The sequence below is a fragment of the Strongylocentrotus purpuratus genome, unplaced genomic scaffold (assembly GCF_000002235.5).
Source record: "Strongylocentrotus purpuratus isolate Spur 01 unplaced genomic scaffold, Spur_5.0 spur5_scaffold_6, whole genome shotgun sequence".
In the NCBI taxonomy this organism is placed as follows: Eukaryota; Metazoa; Echinodermata; class Echinoidea; order Camarodonta; family Strongylocentrotidae; genus Strongylocentrotus; species Strongylocentrotus purpuratus.
Genome location: NW_022145612.1, coordinates 18,217,184 through 18,236,448, shown reverse-complemented (window position 1 = coordinate 18,236,448; position 19,265 = coordinate 18,217,184). Strand labels below are relative to the sequence as shown.

General features: G+C 40.0%; 1 protein-coding gene across 13 annotated transcripts in view; it reads left to right on the top strand.

Moving 5' to 3' along the window:
- The window catches only part of LOC591084 (histone-lysine N-methyltransferase 2C), a 60,034-nt gene that overhangs the window by 28,202 nt on the left and 12,567 nt on the right, over positions 1-19,265 (top strand). For 9 of the 13 annotated variants that reach the window (XM_030972777.1, XM_030972772.1, XM_030972775.1 and 6 more), the window contains 11 exons: positions 150-251; positions 1,463-1,634; positions 2,070-2,275; positions 2,681-2,754; positions 4,144-4,194; positions 5,384-5,579; positions 6,024-8,807; positions 9,414-13,610; positions 15,866-16,066; positions 18,320-18,493; positions 18,930-19,133. In XM_030972777.1, the coding sequence (XP_030828637.1) occupies positions 150-251; positions 1,463-1,634; positions 2,070-2,275; positions 2,681-2,754; positions 4,144-4,194; positions 5,384-5,579; positions 6,024-8,807; positions 9,414-13,610; positions 15,866-16,066; positions 18,320-18,493; positions 18,930-19,133 (8,361 nt within the window). The remainder of the gene's footprint in view (positions 1-149; positions 252-1,462; positions 1,635-2,069; positions 2,276-2,680; positions 2,755-4,143; positions 4,195-5,383; positions 5,580-6,023; positions 8,808-9,413; positions 13,611-15,865; positions 16,067-18,319; positions 18,494-18,929; positions 19,134-19,265) is intronic. The other 4 variants (XM_011682983.2, XM_030972769.1, XM_011682993.2 and 1 more) reach the window with 4 other exon arrangements.

The window sequence follows — 19,265 nt, the reverse complement described above, 5'->3', positions numbered from 1 at the left end:
AAGAAAAAAAAATGATGGGACACATGCATTGGAAAAAAATAAACATTCTCCCTCTCAAACAGTAAAATCACAGTATGTTGAAATTATTAGATTGTTGAATGATTTACGTATCACGTAATGTATGTCATATTCTTTGTTCTCATTATCAGATTTGGCTCACATAGACAGTAAGGAGGTTGAAGATCTGTTCTCAGGGGTACTTAGTCCAGAGGGTCATCATCACGCTGGCTCTACAAACACACCAACCTCAGGTATTAAACTCAACAATAATAATATCAGGGCCCTGTATTATAAAGAGTTGAGATTAATTCAAATCAATTGCAATTTAAAATTTATCGCAACTCTGTACTTAAGAGATAGGAGTTGCGAATAAATTGGAAGTTTTGATTGATTCGAATCAATCGCAACTCTTAAGACCAGGCCCAGGACTCGAAATCAGCAGCTGCCCAGATGTCATTGACCACCTAAGATTCTCCAGGGAAACCTAACAGTCCTTTGGCGTCTGTGTAGCAACTACATAATCTCACTCTTATTTTATTTTCGAGTGAAATTTGAGCAGTTGACTATATATGACCACCAAATTTTGAAATTGGCTACCTCAGCAATCTAGTTTGCCCATCTTGCAACCCAATTATAAATGAAAGCGAGAGCTGTGCAACTGAATAGTAATGATGGCTACCTGGTTGACCTTTGCTTGAAGCCTAGAATGATTCAGATTATGTAGCACTTCTTACACTTGCATACCTGCCAACCACCCCGATTTAGGCGGAGTTCCTCCGCATTTTTCATACCAACTCCGAATTCCGAGTGCATGCCTCAAAACTCCGATTTTAAAAAAAATTATTTATTTATTTATTTATTTTTTTTAATTTTTTTTTTAGAGTGTAATACACTTGGAGAGTATATAACTATTATGTTTTTATTTTGAAATGTAAAGCGCCTTGAGCATGCTCATGTAAAGGCGCTCAATAAATACCAATATGTATGTATGTATGTATAAGACTAAAGCATAACACAGCACTGATAACCAGATCACGCCGACATCTGCGCTCGCGCTCATAGAAGATGTACACAGCGCAGCCCGAACGTGATCGTTAGTTCCGCATTCACCCCCTGTGTACCCCCCCCCCCCCCAATCTACGGGCTACTACCCCAATCCTTCGGTGGTTCGCGACCTCGTAGTCCATCCAGAAAAATTTACTCCTAATTTCTCTTGTCTCAGGTTGGCAGGTATGCACTTGGTACTTTGAAATAAGATTTAATTAAGGGAGAAGAACAAATTCTCTTAAACCATGCAAATGAGATGATAAGATCTGCAAGAGATTGCAATTTACTGAAAGTAAACTTGGTATTTAATCTATAAATGTACCTTAACTATCAATAGAAGGTAGCTGCAGAATGGTATTTACATGAACTGAATAACTAGAAGAGAACTTAACTGATTTTCTGTCTAATGATTCAGGTGTTGATGGCAATGCAACAAACACTGCTACGCCAAGCACAGTCTCCCAGCAGCAACATCAACACCACCATCATCATCATCAGCAACAACAACTCCAGAAGCAACCTCTACCACATCTTCCGCTTACACAACAACTGGTACAGGCGGCCAGTGTTGGGCACTCCGTAGCAAGGTAATACTTATTGTGCATTTAGAATTTAAAGACAACTTTACTGTGTAGACAAAGTTTGCTCCATTATGTCAACCTCAGTAAAAGAAGAAGTTTAATGTGTAGAGTAGAACTGTCCCGACATGATAAAAAGCTATGTTGAAGTGTATACATAGTAAAATAGGTAATTAGGACAAAACAAGCTTTAAAAAGAAAGTAGAAATCCAGCGGGGAGTTATCTTACTTGCCCATTTTCTACCATTCAATAATTTCCAAATGCTTCAGTTTTGTTGTTGATGAGTACTTCTCTGTAGTTCATGTCTTATGAGATTTTTTTTGGACAAAGTGTCATAGTTCAGGTACACTTCTCACAGTGCTTATCACATTTGAAGCATATATGATTCTCAAATCGTGTGTATGGATTGTGACTCCTAGTTGATCTTATATCTTGCTTTGCAGTCCTGCTTTCAGTCCAGACTTCGCTGAGCCGCCTAGCCCCTGGCCTGGAGGGGGCGGTGGTGGAGAGACTGATGGTGAAACCCTGTCCTACAATCAGCGTAACATCAAGAAGTGGGAGAAGGATGAACCTCTGGGTAACCAAGCTACCATCTCACCTGTCCTCTATGCAAATATCAACTACCCTGATCTCAAGAAAGATTTTCCAGGTTGGTTTGCACAATGAAGTATTCATAGGACTAGACAATGTAATGAGACCCTTTGTTACAAGCAACAAACCCTTAGTATTGAACTAATAATTGTGTTTACTGCAGGGATTAATATTGCAAGAGTTGTTCTGTATATATATTATTGCATGATATACAAACAAATCAAGCGGTGAATGATTTGTATGTACAATATGCAGTGATAACCTTGCAACTGACGTATTGTACATGCAATTTACCACCATGGTACCTAACAGGCTAATCCATTGACTTGATAATTGGTTAATAACACACAGCTTGGCATTCAGATTAAACAAAATCAAGTATAACTGCATTTTCATGTTGGTCATTAGTTGATAATCATTATTTTGCATTTGTAATATAAACATGTCATTTTATCCTTGACAGATTGGCCTTCAAGAGCAAAGCAGATTGCCAAGTTATGGAGAAAAGCAGGCTCCGGAAACAAGAAACCATTCTTGGTAAGTAGCAACAACTCTCTTTACACAATTTGTATTCCTTATGTACTTCATCTCCCTCATGTTGTTCACTTCCACCCCAGTGCAAACAAAAAATCACCCATTTCCATTTAAATGCATCCAAAAGAGAGTGTTCAAATGCCTTTTATCACCTAGTTAAGTTGCTGTATGCTCCCAATTAATTATTGTTTGTATTTACTTGGTTTGGTGTTAATATAAAGGACATGGATAGAAAAATAGACTCATGTCTGTGAAATTTTATCAGGCAATACTATTATAGGGTTAGCTTCTAAGATAAATATTAACTTTAAGTGCTTACAGTTTGATCTCCTTACATTACAGATAGTCTGAAAGAAATATTGCTTCAAAAGAACCCACCCTCTTCCAAAAACAAACAAAAACTAAAACTAAACTGCAAGAAATGATAAACATTGAATGTGAAATAATCACTAGGTTTGATGTGCAGCTGTCTAACACTTAAAGCATGTGCGTGCATGCAAAGACAAAAAAAAAAAATCATTTATTGATTAATAGCTATCTTTCTGCATTAGTACATCTGATATCAAAAGTTGAGAAAAAAACACGAGTGCTATTGTTTCTGCAGTTTTCCTTATATTCCTTGCAAAATCTCAGTGATTTCAGATCAGTGTAGCAGAGGATGTATTTAATATAATGAACAGTAACCAGATACTTTTACCCATCTTTAAACATAACTTTTCAATTTACAAGTGTAAATTGTATCCTCCTGTTGTATTTTTCTATATTTATAATCCTAGTTAGATGTATTACAGTGTCTTTAGTAGGCCTATCAATTATTTATATGCATGACATGGTACAGATGTAGCTCAGAGACCATATTTCAGTGTGTATCCTATATTCAGTTGTTCAGCCTTTCACTCATAAATATATACAATTGTCTTGCATCCCCTTGAGTTCATTCAATGTAGCTTCACTCACTAAGAAAAGAAAGAGACAAATATTTTTTAGTTAACCTTTTTTTTGTTTGGTAAAGAAAGAATTCAAACATTAATTTGTTTCAAATATATTGAAGAATTACCTCTAGAGAGAACTTCAGTCAGTAATGTTGAGAAAAATCCCGAAATAGATCATATATTTCATGAATCTTTGTTATCTTCATTAGCGTAGAAGCAAGTTTGACAGTCAAAAGAAGCTAATGTATCATGCAAACAAGTTTATTAGTTACACCTTGATATTTAACATGCTCAAGTTTGAAGATGAATTCATATTGTTTTATCATCTATATCCAAAGCCATGTGTACAGTTGTCTGTTGAAAGAAAAAAAATATCATGCATGTTCACCAGCAACCATTGTTATCAGCATGTGTTGCCCCTTTTGCCTCCCCACTTTTTCCTCTCCTACCACTCTTGCAGCAACTTGCGAGGGAGAATCGTGCCGCACAACGCATTAAGGAAGCTCAGAAGGTATGCTCTAAGCTCTGTCAAATCCATTTCATACTGCTGCTATCTTTCTCATCCTCATCATGCTGCATTGGATATGTGTTTCTCTTTAGTGACTGCACTCTCACACAACTTTAGATTGCAGACGAAATCTTACGTTTTACAGCTACGGCATTTAAAAACATTTTAAGAATTTCCAAACTTTATTGCACCATTTTCAGCTGATCATTTATTGCTTTTTTGTTGTTATTGAATAATTAGATAGCGTGGAATATAAATGGATTTAAATGTTTGTAAAGGGAGAGTTATGAAGGGCATAAAAAGAGAGTGTGATGTAGATTATTTCCTATTTTGGTGGTGGGAACTTTTGATTTTGTGAACTGAACACAAGTACACCAATGTGGTTTGGCTTGTCTCACACATGCCAAAGTACATGGATTATTACTCTCAATTAAATACTGAATGATTCATTTTTGGTTGTAAATAAAGGAACAAAAATGACTGGTGTACTTACTGATATTATAGTTGTTGATTCTTACCAAAGACTACTTTTTCAGTTAGAAGAAAGGAAAGAAAACACTAAGATTTAAAATCCTTCATGTTCTGGATTTGTGATGTTCTTTCTCTTAGATATCCCTGTTGATGATTTCTTTCATGTGACAAAAAAACCCAAACCTATAAACTAGTCTGTATTTGTGCAAGATTCTTGTAAGCATGTACGCTGCATTATAACCACAGTTTGGTTTGCATGTGTATGTGATTATCAAATTGTCCCCCTATATGTGCTCCTATTATCACTGAAATTTTAGGTAATTTCCAAAGAGTAAGTTTCGTAAGTCACACTGGTATATGTATGAGAAATTAGATCAAGATGGATAACAATAGCAGTATCCAGGTAAGTATCAACAATTGTGTAAATGTGCGTTGATATTGAAACGGCAAAATAAAATGATAATCTACCTAAATTTGAATTGATAACTGGGTGCAAAGGCACTTGTTACTGCTATTAGTTGTACACCTAAGACTTAGTCTTAGAGTCCCTATATCATGGTACTAAAAATAAGATTGGACATGAGAAATAATATGAAACCTGATGCCACGTTATTTGTTTTTGTACCTTGCTCTTACACGAAAGGATATAAATTTTGATAGGGTTTCCTCATTTTCACACTCCTTCATGTTTTTTCTTTTCTTTTCAAACCCATTCTTTTAGATTCATCAACAGAAGCGTCAGAAGTTTGATGGCGACTTGATGAGTGATGGCCAGGATGGGTCAGGTATCAGGCCGTCCCAGCAGCAGCAATTGCAGCAGGGTCAGCAACCATCTACCCCAATCCCTCAGGCACAACGTAGCCCTAAGTCAATGCCAGGTACACCTATTCCAGGAACACCAATGTCTCCTGCTACTGGTAAGAATCAAGTCTAATGATGTTGACATGAATCTTGGGGGCATTCCTTAGCTAAAATTACTGTTACTGAATATTTACTCCTGTCTGTGTAAGGCAACATTTCATGACTTCAAATGTTATTCTAAGCCATGTCTATTCTCATTATCATGAAGCCTTTAAATCTTAATGTGACTCTTGATTTGGTTCATTTCAATATTCTTATAAGTGCTCTTTGATTGGCTGCAATAGCGTATTTCAGTCTCTGAAGATGGTCTTTACATTAAGTAGTGTTTTTGCTGAGCACAATCTCAAAGGACATTGATGTGAATCATGTCAAATAAATGGTATACATTTAATTTTCTTTCAATAAAAGATCTGCTTTTGAAAATTTGAAAAATTAGCAGTCTTGCAATTTGTGATGCAGAATATATGAAATAATTGTATGTTTTCTGTCTCTTTTAACAGAAATGCCACATTCCAGCTTGATGAACGCAAACAGTCAAGCCTTGTCTGGTCATTCTGGACTTCCTGTCCACATGCCACTGTCCAACCAGTCATCGGGAGCCGTGAACATGGATTCCATGCCACCATCTCCTATGGTAGCACAACCATCTAACATCCATCTCCAGTCTGGAAGGAGCGGAACACCCAGCATGATACCAGGAAGATCTCCTCACCATTCAGAAGAGATAAGTCATGGTGTAATGGGTGGTGTGAACACACATCAGCAGCACTTGGCATCCCTGATAGCAGGACAAGGTGCTCCTCCGACATCGTCCAGCGATCACTTGCCTGTGTCCAACAACCAGTCCATCATTGATAGGTTACAGTCTCCAGGAATGCCTCATGGCTCTGCATCACAAGTGCCTCCTGGGATAGGAAACATGTCTCCAGCACATGCAATGTCGGTGGGGTCTCCAGCTCATGTAATGTCAGTTGGGTCTCCAGCTCATGCAATGCCAGTTGATATGCCTATTCATTCTCCTCAGCAGGCTCCTTTCATGAAAAACCCAGTTTTCCCAGATGGCGCCAGCAACCAAAGTTTGTCACCTGCAGCTTCTGCAGCCCCTGCTGACAGGGTCGGAATGAATGATGGCAACAAGCATGCACAAAAACAGTATATTCGGCAGTTATTGGTGAGACAGCAGGAGAAAAAACGTATGCGTCGGGAGCAGCAGCAAATGCAAAATCAGAATTGGAGCGGAGAATCACATCAGCGTCCCCCACCTCCCTATCCAGCTAATGCTCCGTCAGATCAAATATCTCCTGCTACAAATAATGAGCAAATGAACTCCTTCCCTGGGACACCAGGCATGCCAAGGCCTGAAGCACCTCCATCATTTGTGAATCAAAGACCACAGGAACAGTTTAATATGACCCTTGAGCAGACAGATGAAGCATGGAGGCAAGGGCAGTTTGCTACAGGCCTTCAGCGTAGACCTAGTGATGGTGGAAATCGCATCCCTGGTCCTGGACAATTCATTGAATTGAGGAGATTTGAGCAAGGAGCGAGAATGCCAGTGTCAGGGCCAACCCTGTCACCAAGACCACGCAACATTGCCCTACTCCAGGAGAAGCTGCATCAAAGAGCTTTACAACAAAGAACTGCCCTGGTTGGGTCAAATCCATTAGATCCCTATGATCATATGGTGAGGCAGCAAGCCCATAGTAGGACACCTACTCCAAGACAAGTAATGACTCATCCGAACTTCCATGGCAGGTCACCCATGATGTCTCCAATAGTAGATCACCCTGCCCAACAACCTCATTTGCCATTCCAACAGCCAACTCCTCCTTTCCAAGGTCAAAACACCAATGCAATTCAGAATCACCAACCTCGAATCCATAATGCAATGCCTGCTCAGCAACCAGGAACATTGCAGAGCGACCTTCACTTGCCACCAGGTCAAGATCCAGCTATGGCACCGCAGCAGGAAGACCATGATGCACAATTGGAAGACTTATTGTCAGGTGAACTAGATCTCATTGACTTTGCAGGAACTGACTTGGACACTAATAAACATTCTGCAGAAAATCAACAACTCTTCAAAGATTTTGGTTTGAGTGATGAGGCTCTTGATGAAATGACCACATCAAGTAACACTCCTAAAGATTCAAACTCATCTAAGATTGAAAACGGCATACCCTCTGCTGCTCCAGAGAACAATGAAGTACAATCTACCTCCACTGCCGGAGCTAGTTTGGAGAAGGAAAGTGATAAGGTTCCTGAAGACAAACCTGCTGCTAATGAGCCCAAACAGACTGACAGTTCAGGCTTACCTGCTGATCCAAATAAGAAGGAAGAAACCAGTAGCTCAGGAAGGAAAGATGCACCTAAAACAGGAAGAGACATTTCTGCTACAGTAAGCAGTAACACTTCTGAAGAATCTTCTTCCAAAGGTTTGATGAACCATGATGATAAGTCCGCAACACAATCTCAAGGAACAAATATTTCTTCTGATAAAGGTTCAAAAGAGAAAACTGTTGTACATACGGATATCACAAATACTTCAGCATCTGTTCCTACTGTTCCTTTGTCAACGTCAGCTTCTGTGCTGCAAACAAGTACCTCAGTTCCAGTGTCAGCCAGTCCAAGTGAGGCACTCACTACATCCACAACTTTTTTGGGTAAAGCAACAATCAAAATAGAAGCAACCGAAAATTCTCAATCAATTTGTCAGAGAAGTAAAGTTTTGACTGCCCAGTCTGGGCAGTTAACAACAACGATAATTGGTTCCCAACTCGTAGAGAAACCTCAGTCCCATAGCCAGGGACTTCAAGACAAAGCTAGTCCAGGTACTTCATCAGTGGAAACAAAAACAACATTGAGCTCCTCTGTCAGTGCACCAAGAGGGGGTGTCCCAACAATTGACCAGATAGCTGCCATCTTACCCGGTCCTGCATCAAACATTCAGTCAAACAGTACTTCTCAACTGCCAGTTGCTTCAGTTGCCTCTCAGCCTACAACCAGTGATGGCACTCAGCTGCAGACTAGTCAAAGTTCAGGAAGCGCCCATACTAATAGTCTTCAGAAAAGGCAACGTCTGCTCCATGAACAACCTCTTCTTCTTCAGGATCTACTTGAGAAAGAGAAGAGAGAGCAACAGAAGCTGCAACAGCAATCAGGAAATGTGGAAGCAGCCATCTCTGGGAAGGTAGATCCAAAGAGCAAGACCCAAGGATCTGATCCATTTCTGGATAATCTTGATCTGGAAAGACTGCAGGCTGAAGCAAAGATGATTGCTAAAGGTATGGGTTACATATCTTTTATGTTTTTGTTCAAAGAAGTATTTAGTTCACATCATTGTTTGTCTATGATTTTTTTTTTAAATGTCATCCCATCATGTTTATCATATACCATGCCTGAGGGAGTGCAGGACATGTCCTTTCTATCTTCCATTATTCATTCACTTAGTTTTAGGGGAGATGGGCTTTGGTAGCAAATGAAGCACCATCCAGTACAGCAACGATACATGCAAACCTAAACTAAAGGCATGTTTAAACACATCACAGATCAAGCCATTTTCACAGCGACTTGACCTCAATTGTTTATGGTAACTTTGCTAGGTTTATCATGATATCAAATGGAGAATAATAAGACATTTTTATGTTGTTTGTTACTGGTTTCTGTTTACCAGGTTGACCCAATTTGTGCCATAGTCTGGCACGTAATGTACTGGGCTCAGAATGCCCTAGCCCGGCGGTCCGAAGACCTGCAGGTGTTCCGAGCTACAGCACTATTTGAAAGTTTTATTGTCTTTTAATCTTCATATCGTGTCAAGCAAAAGCACAAGGAATTAAAGACACTTTCATAATATCTTTTCTCTGTGTTCTTGTTTTTTTTTTTATATACAGAAACTGAAGACTTTACCATCAAACCACCAGGACCCCATGCTCAGCTTTTACTTGCCATGAACCGTCAATATCATGTGCAAATGCAACAACGTCATTTAACAGAGCAGCAACCCGGCGCTAATGTGCCATTGATTCCTCCTGCTTCCCCAGGAATACGACAACCTAGGACTCCCCAAGGTGTAGACTTTGGCAGTATTGACTCTGTCAAGGATCCAATACGGAGCAACAGCACGGACCTGTTCAAGCAAGGACAGACTGTGCCTCCTCAAGGAATGCAAGGAATGTCACACATGAATGCTCATGGACAGGAGATGGGCCCATTTTCCCCTGGCCACCCTCAAATGCCTAATTTCTCACCAGGACCAAGGTTCAGTGCTCATGAAAACATCCAGACACATCCCAGTCCTGGACCAGTCTCGCCAATGTCGCCCATGACCCAGAATCACTTTGGAATGAGGCCCAGGGGTCCCATGGTTGTACAGAATTCTGGAATAGTGGGACGCCCACCAATGCCAGGATCAGGCATGCATATGCAAGGTGGACTTCCTGGTGATCAGATGCCAATGCAGATGCATGGCATGCAAAGGCTTCCTGGACCTGGTCAGAGAATGGGAATGCCAGTCATGAACAGAATGCCTGGCCCACCTCAGGTCTCCAACTTCAGATTTCCGGGTAGATTCATGTCTCCCAACATGCAACGCATGCCATCTCCATTCTTCAATGTAGGAATGGATGGCATGTCACATGCCATGATGAACTTTGATCCATATGACACCACAGAGGAAAAGGCTCCAGAAGATACCAGTACTCCTGAGTATGAAGAATGGATATTCAACAAAGACAGGAAGTTACAACTCAGGTTGAAATTCTTTGAAAACGAAGTTGGGAAAGAGAGAAAGAAGAAGAAGGCTCTGACATCAAGACAGCGAGCCTGCCGTAAGAATAACAAAGTATTTCCTGAAAGTGACAGGCTTGAACTTGAAGCTGTGCAGCAGAGACATTCTAAGCAGCAGAAGTTCTTGGAAAATGTTCGCAAGCAGCAGAGGCAGCATGCCATTCTCCTGCAAGAATTCCGCATGAAGCAACAACAGAAACTGTCATCGAACCATTCACCTCTGGGTCATCACAACCCAATGATGCAAGGAATGATGTCACCTCAAGGAATGATGATGCAAGGTCAAGGCCCGAACCCTGGCATGCACAGTTCAATGATAGGCGGGCAACAACATACCCTTATACCTCCAGGTGGGACATCACCTAATATACCCCAGCAGATGCTTATCAACCAAGGAATGCAGTCTCCATCTGGGTCAATGATGCAGGGGCCTCAATCTGGAATGATGCCCCAAGGTCAGATGATGGGCCATGTTTCACAGCAAATTCCACATCCAATGCGATCACCTATGTCTGGGGAAAGACCTCCATTTGCTGTTAGATCTGGTCAGCAGTCTCCAATGATGCATGGAAACCAAATAATGCAACCTGGAAATGCGGGAATGATGGTCATGCCTGGACAGACTAGTCCAATGGTTTCAAATGCAATAATGCAAGGCAGCAACCCAATGAGTCAGGCTTCAATGATGCCAAACAACAGGCAACCATCTCCTCTCATGCCTGGAAGTAATCCACAGACACCAATGATGCCTGGCAACAAACCTCCCACTTCGATGATTCCCATTAACAGCCCACAGACCATGGGTATGCCAGGAGGTAATCAAACCAACATGTTACCTGGAGGCATGAACATGCCACGTGGTACAAATCCACAGCAAATTCCTGTCCAACCTTCACAGCAATCACCAATGTCACATCCATCCCATCAGGTTAGCATAGGTGCCTCTTCACAGCAGCAGTCTCCCATGTCAGCTCAATCACCAATGGTTCCCCAATCACCAATGGTTCCCCATTCTCCAATGGTTCCCCATTCTCCGATGGTTCCCCAATCACCCATGGTTCCCCATTCTCCAATGGTTCCTCACTCTCCAATGGTACCTCATTCTCCAATGGTTCCTCATTCTCCAATGGTACCTCATTCTCCAATGGTACCGCATTCTCCGATGGTTCCTCAGTCACCCATGGTTCACCCAGGACAGCAGTCACCTGTTGTATCATCTGGGCAACAACAGTCTCCAATGATGGGACATCAAAGTCAACAGAATTCTCCTGCTGTTCAAAACAGTGAGCACTCTCCTCTTAATGCTGGAAGTCACCAGTCGCCAGCAGTGACACCAGGTGTTCCATCTCCCATGGTGCCCCCAGGAGCCCAATCCCCTATGATGCCCCCTGGAGGTCAGTCACCATTGAAGCAGGCTGGTCAGCAATCCCCCATGGTTCTAGCTGATCAACAGTCTCCTATGGTTTCTCAGGGTCAATCATCAGGTCCAAACAGCAGCCATCCCTCTCCAATGATGCCACCTCCTTCACCAATGATGACTCATCCTGGACAACAGTCACCTATAGCATCATCAGCAAATCAAGGTCCTACACCTTCTGTCAGCGGTCAGATTCAAATGAGGCAAGCTGGAACACCAATGCAATCCCCTCTCCAATCACCAATTTCTGCCAAAACGTTACCACAGCTATCTCCAATTGATAAGCGCATGCCGATCAACATCGGACAAGACAACAATCCATTTAGCGAAACATTCCAACAGAGGGAGAGAATGGAGCGATTGCGTGAACAGCACGAGAGACAAAGATTGCAGCTTGCCCAGGAACTAGAGCATGTTAGGGCTATGCAGAGATATGAACAACAGCAGCAGCATCAACAACAACAACAACACCAACAACTCAATACTTCTCATGTATTTAATCCAAGCAGGCTTCCTGGTCCACATCAAGTGCAACAACAAGGTAACATGGGTCAATTCAGTCAGATGCCCAATCCAGGCATGGTGTCACCAATTAGCCAAGTACCTCCGGTTCACAACAGCTCTGTAGGCATACGTCCTCCATTTCCATCTCCACAAGCCCCATTGCAGTCACCTGTGCAATCACCATTTCCAAGGGAGCCTTTACAGCCTGGGATGATGTCATCTCAAAGTTCAACCCCAACTACTGAAGGTTTCCCAATGCCACCTAGTTACCCAGGAATGCAGACCAAAGTGCAAAAGCCAAAGAAAAAGCGAGCAAAGAAGAAAACAAGTGATCTTTTCAACCCAAATCCAACTTCAGTACATCAAAGCCCTGTTGGGGTTCTTGATGAGAGCTCTGTTATGGCAGCAATAGGTCATTCTCAAGAGAAAGGAGGAATGGTAATGAGTGTACAGAATATCCTCCAGCTTACTTCACCTGGAAGTGCAACACATCAGGCTTTGCAGTCTATTATGGCTAATGATCCAACTGCAAGTGTAGACCTTGCCAAACTACAGCAGAGCCAGGCCATGTTAATGATTGGAGACATCAATGCCAAAGCTGCCAAAGATGGAATTTTGAAGAACAATCATAATCAACTTCTGAAGCAACTTCTGCAAGGACCTTCAATTTGTGCATCGGGGATCGTGAAATCAGTCCCCAACAAGACACCTGTACAGAATCAATTGATAAAGGTCACAGGAGAAACTAGCAATGCAGAAAGTATTCAAACACAGCAGCATTATGATTCATCAGTGGATATGCATGATGAAGAAGGTCCTATCAGACTCACATCAGAACAACAGAAGCAACTGGAAATAATTGAACAACTACCATATGTCAAGAAGGATGGGAAGCCTGCTGAAAATGACCTTCAAATTCTACTTGAAATTCACAGACAAGGGAAGATTGACTATCCCCCTCCACAAGAGCCCAAAGAAAAGGTGCCAGCACCCCCTGTAATTCCAGCATCGCCTCAACCAACAGTCAAACAGCACAAGCACAAGGAAAAGAAAAAGCACAAAGAGAAAAAATCAAAGAAAAATAAGGAAAGTAGGTTTTCATCCGTGGAAGAACTGATGGCTGCTCTGAAGCAGATGCCAATGCTGCAGTTGACTGAACCTGAGGTTGGTGTCAACTTCTCCCTCTGTCCTCTGTTTGGGAGTGGAACGACTAATGGAGGAACCCGGCTACGAGGGGCCTTTGGACATGCTATCTTGGATGGGGTGCCAGACTTCTATGATCATCTGCTAACAGGCTCTACCTCAGACACCAAACTCAAACTACCCCTTGGAGTTGTGAATGGACCCTCTTCACTCAAAGAAATTGGATCTAAAGCACAAGGTAGGCACTCTATACATATCTTTAAGTATTGCTGGTTTCTTTAAATTTAGAGCATCACACTAGCCAGATCATTGGATCACACCATCTCATTCATTTGAAAACTTGATTATGAATTTGAGTGATTACTCATTGACATTGGGATTTAAGGGAAGGTATATTTAACACTACAACATTTCATCAATGATTCTATTGTAATATAATATTATCAACTCTAACTATGCACTTAATGTTCAAAATCACATATTTACCTATTATCTTCATGGGAAATTCATTTACTCTGTACACTGATTGTTTTGCCTTAAGACTTAAGCCTACTTCACTATATCATGTATTGTAAATCATGATTTTGCACAGGTCAAAGCCCAAAACAAGGAAATAGAGATGTGAAATAAATTGACTTGAGAAGTTCTTGAAAAGACTTCATACCCTGAAATATTGAAGGGTTACCGGTACTTATAAAACTGTAAACTTAACCATGAATATGCAATTAAGGAATTGTTTATTCCAACTGCCCAAGCATAACAAAACAAAAAATGCCTAACCTAAAACAAGAGAAAAGTATATGATGACAAAATTGTTAATGGTTATAATTTTTTTTAAAGTAGAAATTGCTGATCGTTTTTAATGATACATTATTAACATACATGTATGTCCCTTAAGAAAATAACCTACTCACTGTATTTGGAATAATTAGAGAGGATGGCAAAATTAAATAGAAGAGATTAGAATGTGCAATATGGTCCAAGAGGAAGTTATATTTAAAAAAGGATGAATATCTTTTAGGATTAGTGTCAAGAGTCAAATAAACTTGTGACCAATTACTCAAAAGAATGCTTCGGTATGCTTGATTTGATAAGTCATTTAGGTGCAGTTTAAAGTCAGGAGAGGTATAATTATGTATAAATGTGCCTCTGGCACTATTCAGGGATAACTATTGACAAAGTATAGTACATTTGATGTGAACAATAGTAATCTTGGATGCAAGTAGCATGTCCCACTCACTCTGCCTGTTGCATAACCTCCCCTGGAAAACTGTTGTGTATTGCTGTATACCCTTGATCACCACGCTTGCTTCGTCAGTCAGTGCCCACATCCTGAAAGGCTAGAACATTTGTTGAAACTGATCCTCCCACTTCAGTAGCCACTGTTCAATATTTGTTTGTCTGCACCCAAGGTGGAGGATGGCAAGGTGCATGAGACTAGAGCATTTTTCTACTTGGGATCTGGCATTGTCTGCGCTTTGCAGTAACAGATAGTCTAAACTGGTTAGATTTCATATCAATTGGTTATGGCATAGGCTGATATTCAAAAGAGCAACATTGATGGCACACACACAAAAAATCCCCCAAAAGTTTTACATATTCAATGTTGACAGTGGTCTCCAACACTCAATAATTTCAGTATGGGGAAAAAGTGTCTGCTTAGATATATGGACTACATGTTAGCCTTTATGATATTGTTTGTAGCTGAAAGAAACTATAGGGGGAAGTGCTTCGCAAATTCAGGAAGTATCCAAAATATCTTTCTGGAAATTGAATAAATTTTCTTTATGATAATCATACCCCATGCATAGTTAAACTGCACTGTTATAAAATCTTACAAACCAGGCAAACAATGTCCTTATAGTTCAGTCTTCAATATTCCTGAAGCCCCTGATTGGCAAATCATAGACAAACTATAGTTCTTAGCTCCCATTATTGCTTTGAAATTATATATCATACTATAACACTTTTTTCATGATAGTAATTGTTTTATCTGCTCACCCTATAGAGATTAGGTATAAGAATAACTCATCATCTTCATAGGAAGTGAGAGCTTGTCAGTGTGGTGATATTGGCATGAATTGCACCATGCACATATTGATGCACCAGACTAGAGTTTAAAAAAAACAAAGAAACAACAACTGATGCTTGGATGTTTTATTCAAATTTAGGTAAAGGCATATTTCTTGTACCATTTCCATTCTTGGGTATCAGCTGTAGAATCAAGGAACTGACTTTATTGTTTGATACTGTGGAACTGTACAATGTAATTGATAGTAATCTAGGTTATAGAAATGACCATGGTGCAATTTAGGCGCTAGGATATAGATGTAGCTTGTGATGTATTCATAGGGTTATCACCTGCAATATTGAAGTTGTTCAGTATGCACACCTGCTTTAGCTTCAAAGCATTAACTGAAAAGAAAAAAAGAGAAAGAAAAAAGTGATGTGCTCTGAGTGGTGCATGCCTCCTCTTGAAACCCCTTTCCTCAGCCAATACCACCACCACCACCACCACCACCTCCACCATCACCAACACAGTTCAAAGTTCAGAGGTCACTGTCCTGACAGGTGACGAGGTCATGCGAGAGATGCAGTCACACCAGCGCACAATAACTCGCACCATGAATCATGCATACAGCGGGGGAGGGGGACTCGCCCACCTAGTCGCCCCATCACCCTCTCTCTCACAAGGTGAGGCTGCAGTCAAAAGATAACAAAGTTGTGCCCGCTTGTGCTCTAAAACCAGAATACAGCCCAGTGTCCATCAGTCTTGTCTTCGGTAGTTGTGTTTGGTGTACGCTCTCACTCTTTATATATATATATATATCTTCATCCCTTGCCATACTACTACTACTACTACTACATCATATCTGACGCATTCATGCCCTTTCCTCCTTTTCCGGTGTAACCTATCATTTGCTGAACTATCCTTCCTGTCCATGATCTCTTGAATACTGCTTGATCTATCTTGATTGCATTTGCGAGGGGTCTCTAAGCCATCTATAACTTCTTGCATTGGTAGTCATCCTCATAGTCTGAGGCAAGAAATCTCAAAATGCATCCGGTTGAGATTTAGATGGAGAGTCAAAGACCCCAAAGGCGAGGCATCTTTTGATTGCAGCTGCTACTTTGAGCTCAGTATTCAATTGGTTATGACTTGTTTCAATTTGAACATTGTGTCTCTATTTGTGAATAGTGGTAGAATATTGTAACCTTTTCACAACATATATATATAGCTGTACTCCTTTGTTGAACTGATGAATGTTGTGTGTTGGGGTTTGAAGGAGGTAAGCATGCAGAGTGAATAAGTGTTAATGTACATGCATGTTCTACATATTGAATTGCCATTTTACCTTCTGTTGTCACATCACCTGACTCATTTCGGATTGATCAATATACATTATGCAACATTAGTTTATATAGATGTGTCATGTATTATTGCAATACAACATCAAACAAGAGAAAGAAAAACAACATTTGTATGAGTCCAAACAGAGACAAATTGAAAACAAAAGACATGGCTATCACTAGTTTAATTTTGTATTTTAATTTCCTCATATGACTTGCTTCTTGCAAATTCTATGAGAAAACTTTTGTCAAATTCTGATCACAAATTATATTCAAATATTTGATTATTCCCATATCACAACAGAACTTCTCATCTTGTATTTAATCATAACCTCCATCAGATTATTCATTTGCATGCCAATATATATATCCAGCCATGCTATATTGTACAATATACTCTTTAGTGTAATTAACACAAGCACAAAATTATGAAAACACCAGCTAGATGACATGAGCACACAGCATAATGATTCCCTCAACAAGATTTAAAAAAAAATCATATGTAAATTTTGTAAAAAATCAGTACAAAGTACATTATTTGTAGAAGTTCTTTATTTGTAAAAGCTCTGAGGTGCATATTATAAGAGTGTACTTAGTTAGTTACCGGAAATAGGAAGTAGATTTTGAATAGCATTGCATCATGGTCTGAAGAAAAAATATGGCTGACTGAGAATCTGTCTGTCTCAAAATTTACAAGTGTAGCCTTGGAAATTATTGATTTGTGGAGAATGTATAGAAACCTGGAAAATTTGTTGATTGGAAAACAACAGTTTTGCCTCCCAGTGTTGATTAGAAATAATAGAAATATGTGATGCTCTTGGCATGATGCTACATAGCTTTTATTTAAAGATGTAACAGGCATATTTTATTTTTCCGGTATATCAAGTAGCAGTTATAGCCATTTATTGGTAGTTTATTTTGTTCATAATTTAGTATTTGTTGTTCTAGATTGTGTGGCATGCTTTTGTTTTCAATACAGCATACTTATTATTGTCATAAGACTCTACATTTTAGTTCTCTTGAAAGTTATTGAAAGCAGAAAAAAGTTACTGGTAATGTGGAAAAGGGTTTATGAAAAATTATTTTAAAACACTAGAAAAGCATTTCAGCTTGCCTTAAAGTGTGGTGTCAAGTCGATTCAACAAATTGAAAAAGAAAAAAAAGGCATGAAGCGCACAGAGTACATAAAATATGCTTTTTATTACATTGATTTTATTGCCTCAATATGATTGCTGATGTTGCACTAGTTATAAAATAGCCAAGGTGTGAGGGTTATTTTCAACAAATTTCAACTTCCTACTCGTTCTTCTGAATTTGCTTCTGAATAAAACCTCACAGTGTGAAAGCAAACAAGCACTAGTATCACAAAGCAAAAGGGCATTATGCTGATGTCTGAATTTCATAACAGTTCGCTAGTCTCCCCTCAAAATATAAAGATGAAGTACTGTGCACCATAGCAGTTTGTGATTTTGCTTATCATGCCTAGTTATGTAAGTACTGGCATCAGATGAGTTGTTTAAATGATAAATCATGTTTTTAATTTGACCTGGGATGGATGTTGGGATTGAGATTGACATGCCAACTTGCTTCTCTCAGTAGTAGCCGATATAGTGATCTCCTCATCACCTGAATGCGAAGAGAATGAGGCCCAGGAGCCAAGCAAGATGAAAGGACTACGTCTGTTCACCCAGGATGTGGATCAGGTCTTGGCAGCTCAGAAGCGGTCAGGATCACCCACCATTCCAATCATAAAACCAACTCCAAGGAAGGGTAGGGTCACACTTCATCATTCTAAAATTTCATCAAACTACTTTTGATTTTATAGGGTGTTGCTTTCGTGTCTTTATATTTGGAAAGCATTTGGGATTTTATTAGTTTTCAGAGTAAGAAATACGTTCTCTAGTGCAGAAAAGAGAAGGTTAATATTGACTCATTTCTGAAGATTAACAAAAGTAAGCATGCTTTGATACCTACTTGTCTGGTGTGTTCAATTTTATTTTTAATTATAATGGGAACACAATCTTCTGTTTGTTTCCAAATCAGCTAACATCACTTGACATCGCCATTATTATGACATGAAATGTAGGGAAACTTTTGAATAATGTACACTCTGGTTATCTCTGAGTGACATATTTAAATGTATAGATTTGAAGCAATATCCATACATCCTTGTACAAGTTTTTCCAATTTGTTCTGAAACCTGTAGCTGAAGCGGGGTCTTTGGGAAATGCCAACACTGTCCAGGTGACCTTGAAGCTGATGCCGGAAGTAATGCACAACGTGGAGGGGGTTCTCTCTGCATTCTCCAAGCTCCTAGGGATCAAAGAACCATCAAACTTTGAAGTCATCGACGAAGCTGGGCAGAAAGAACGGAGAGGGAAGTGGGCCCAGAGCACAAGCCCTGTTGCAGGTATGATTAAGATATACATACTAGGAATGTTAATTTGGATTTGGTATGTACACCTGAAGTAATTGCCATATAGTCTTGCTTTTTACTTATCTGTTACTTTTTTCAAAATAGACGAGCAAGTAGGTGTGGAAC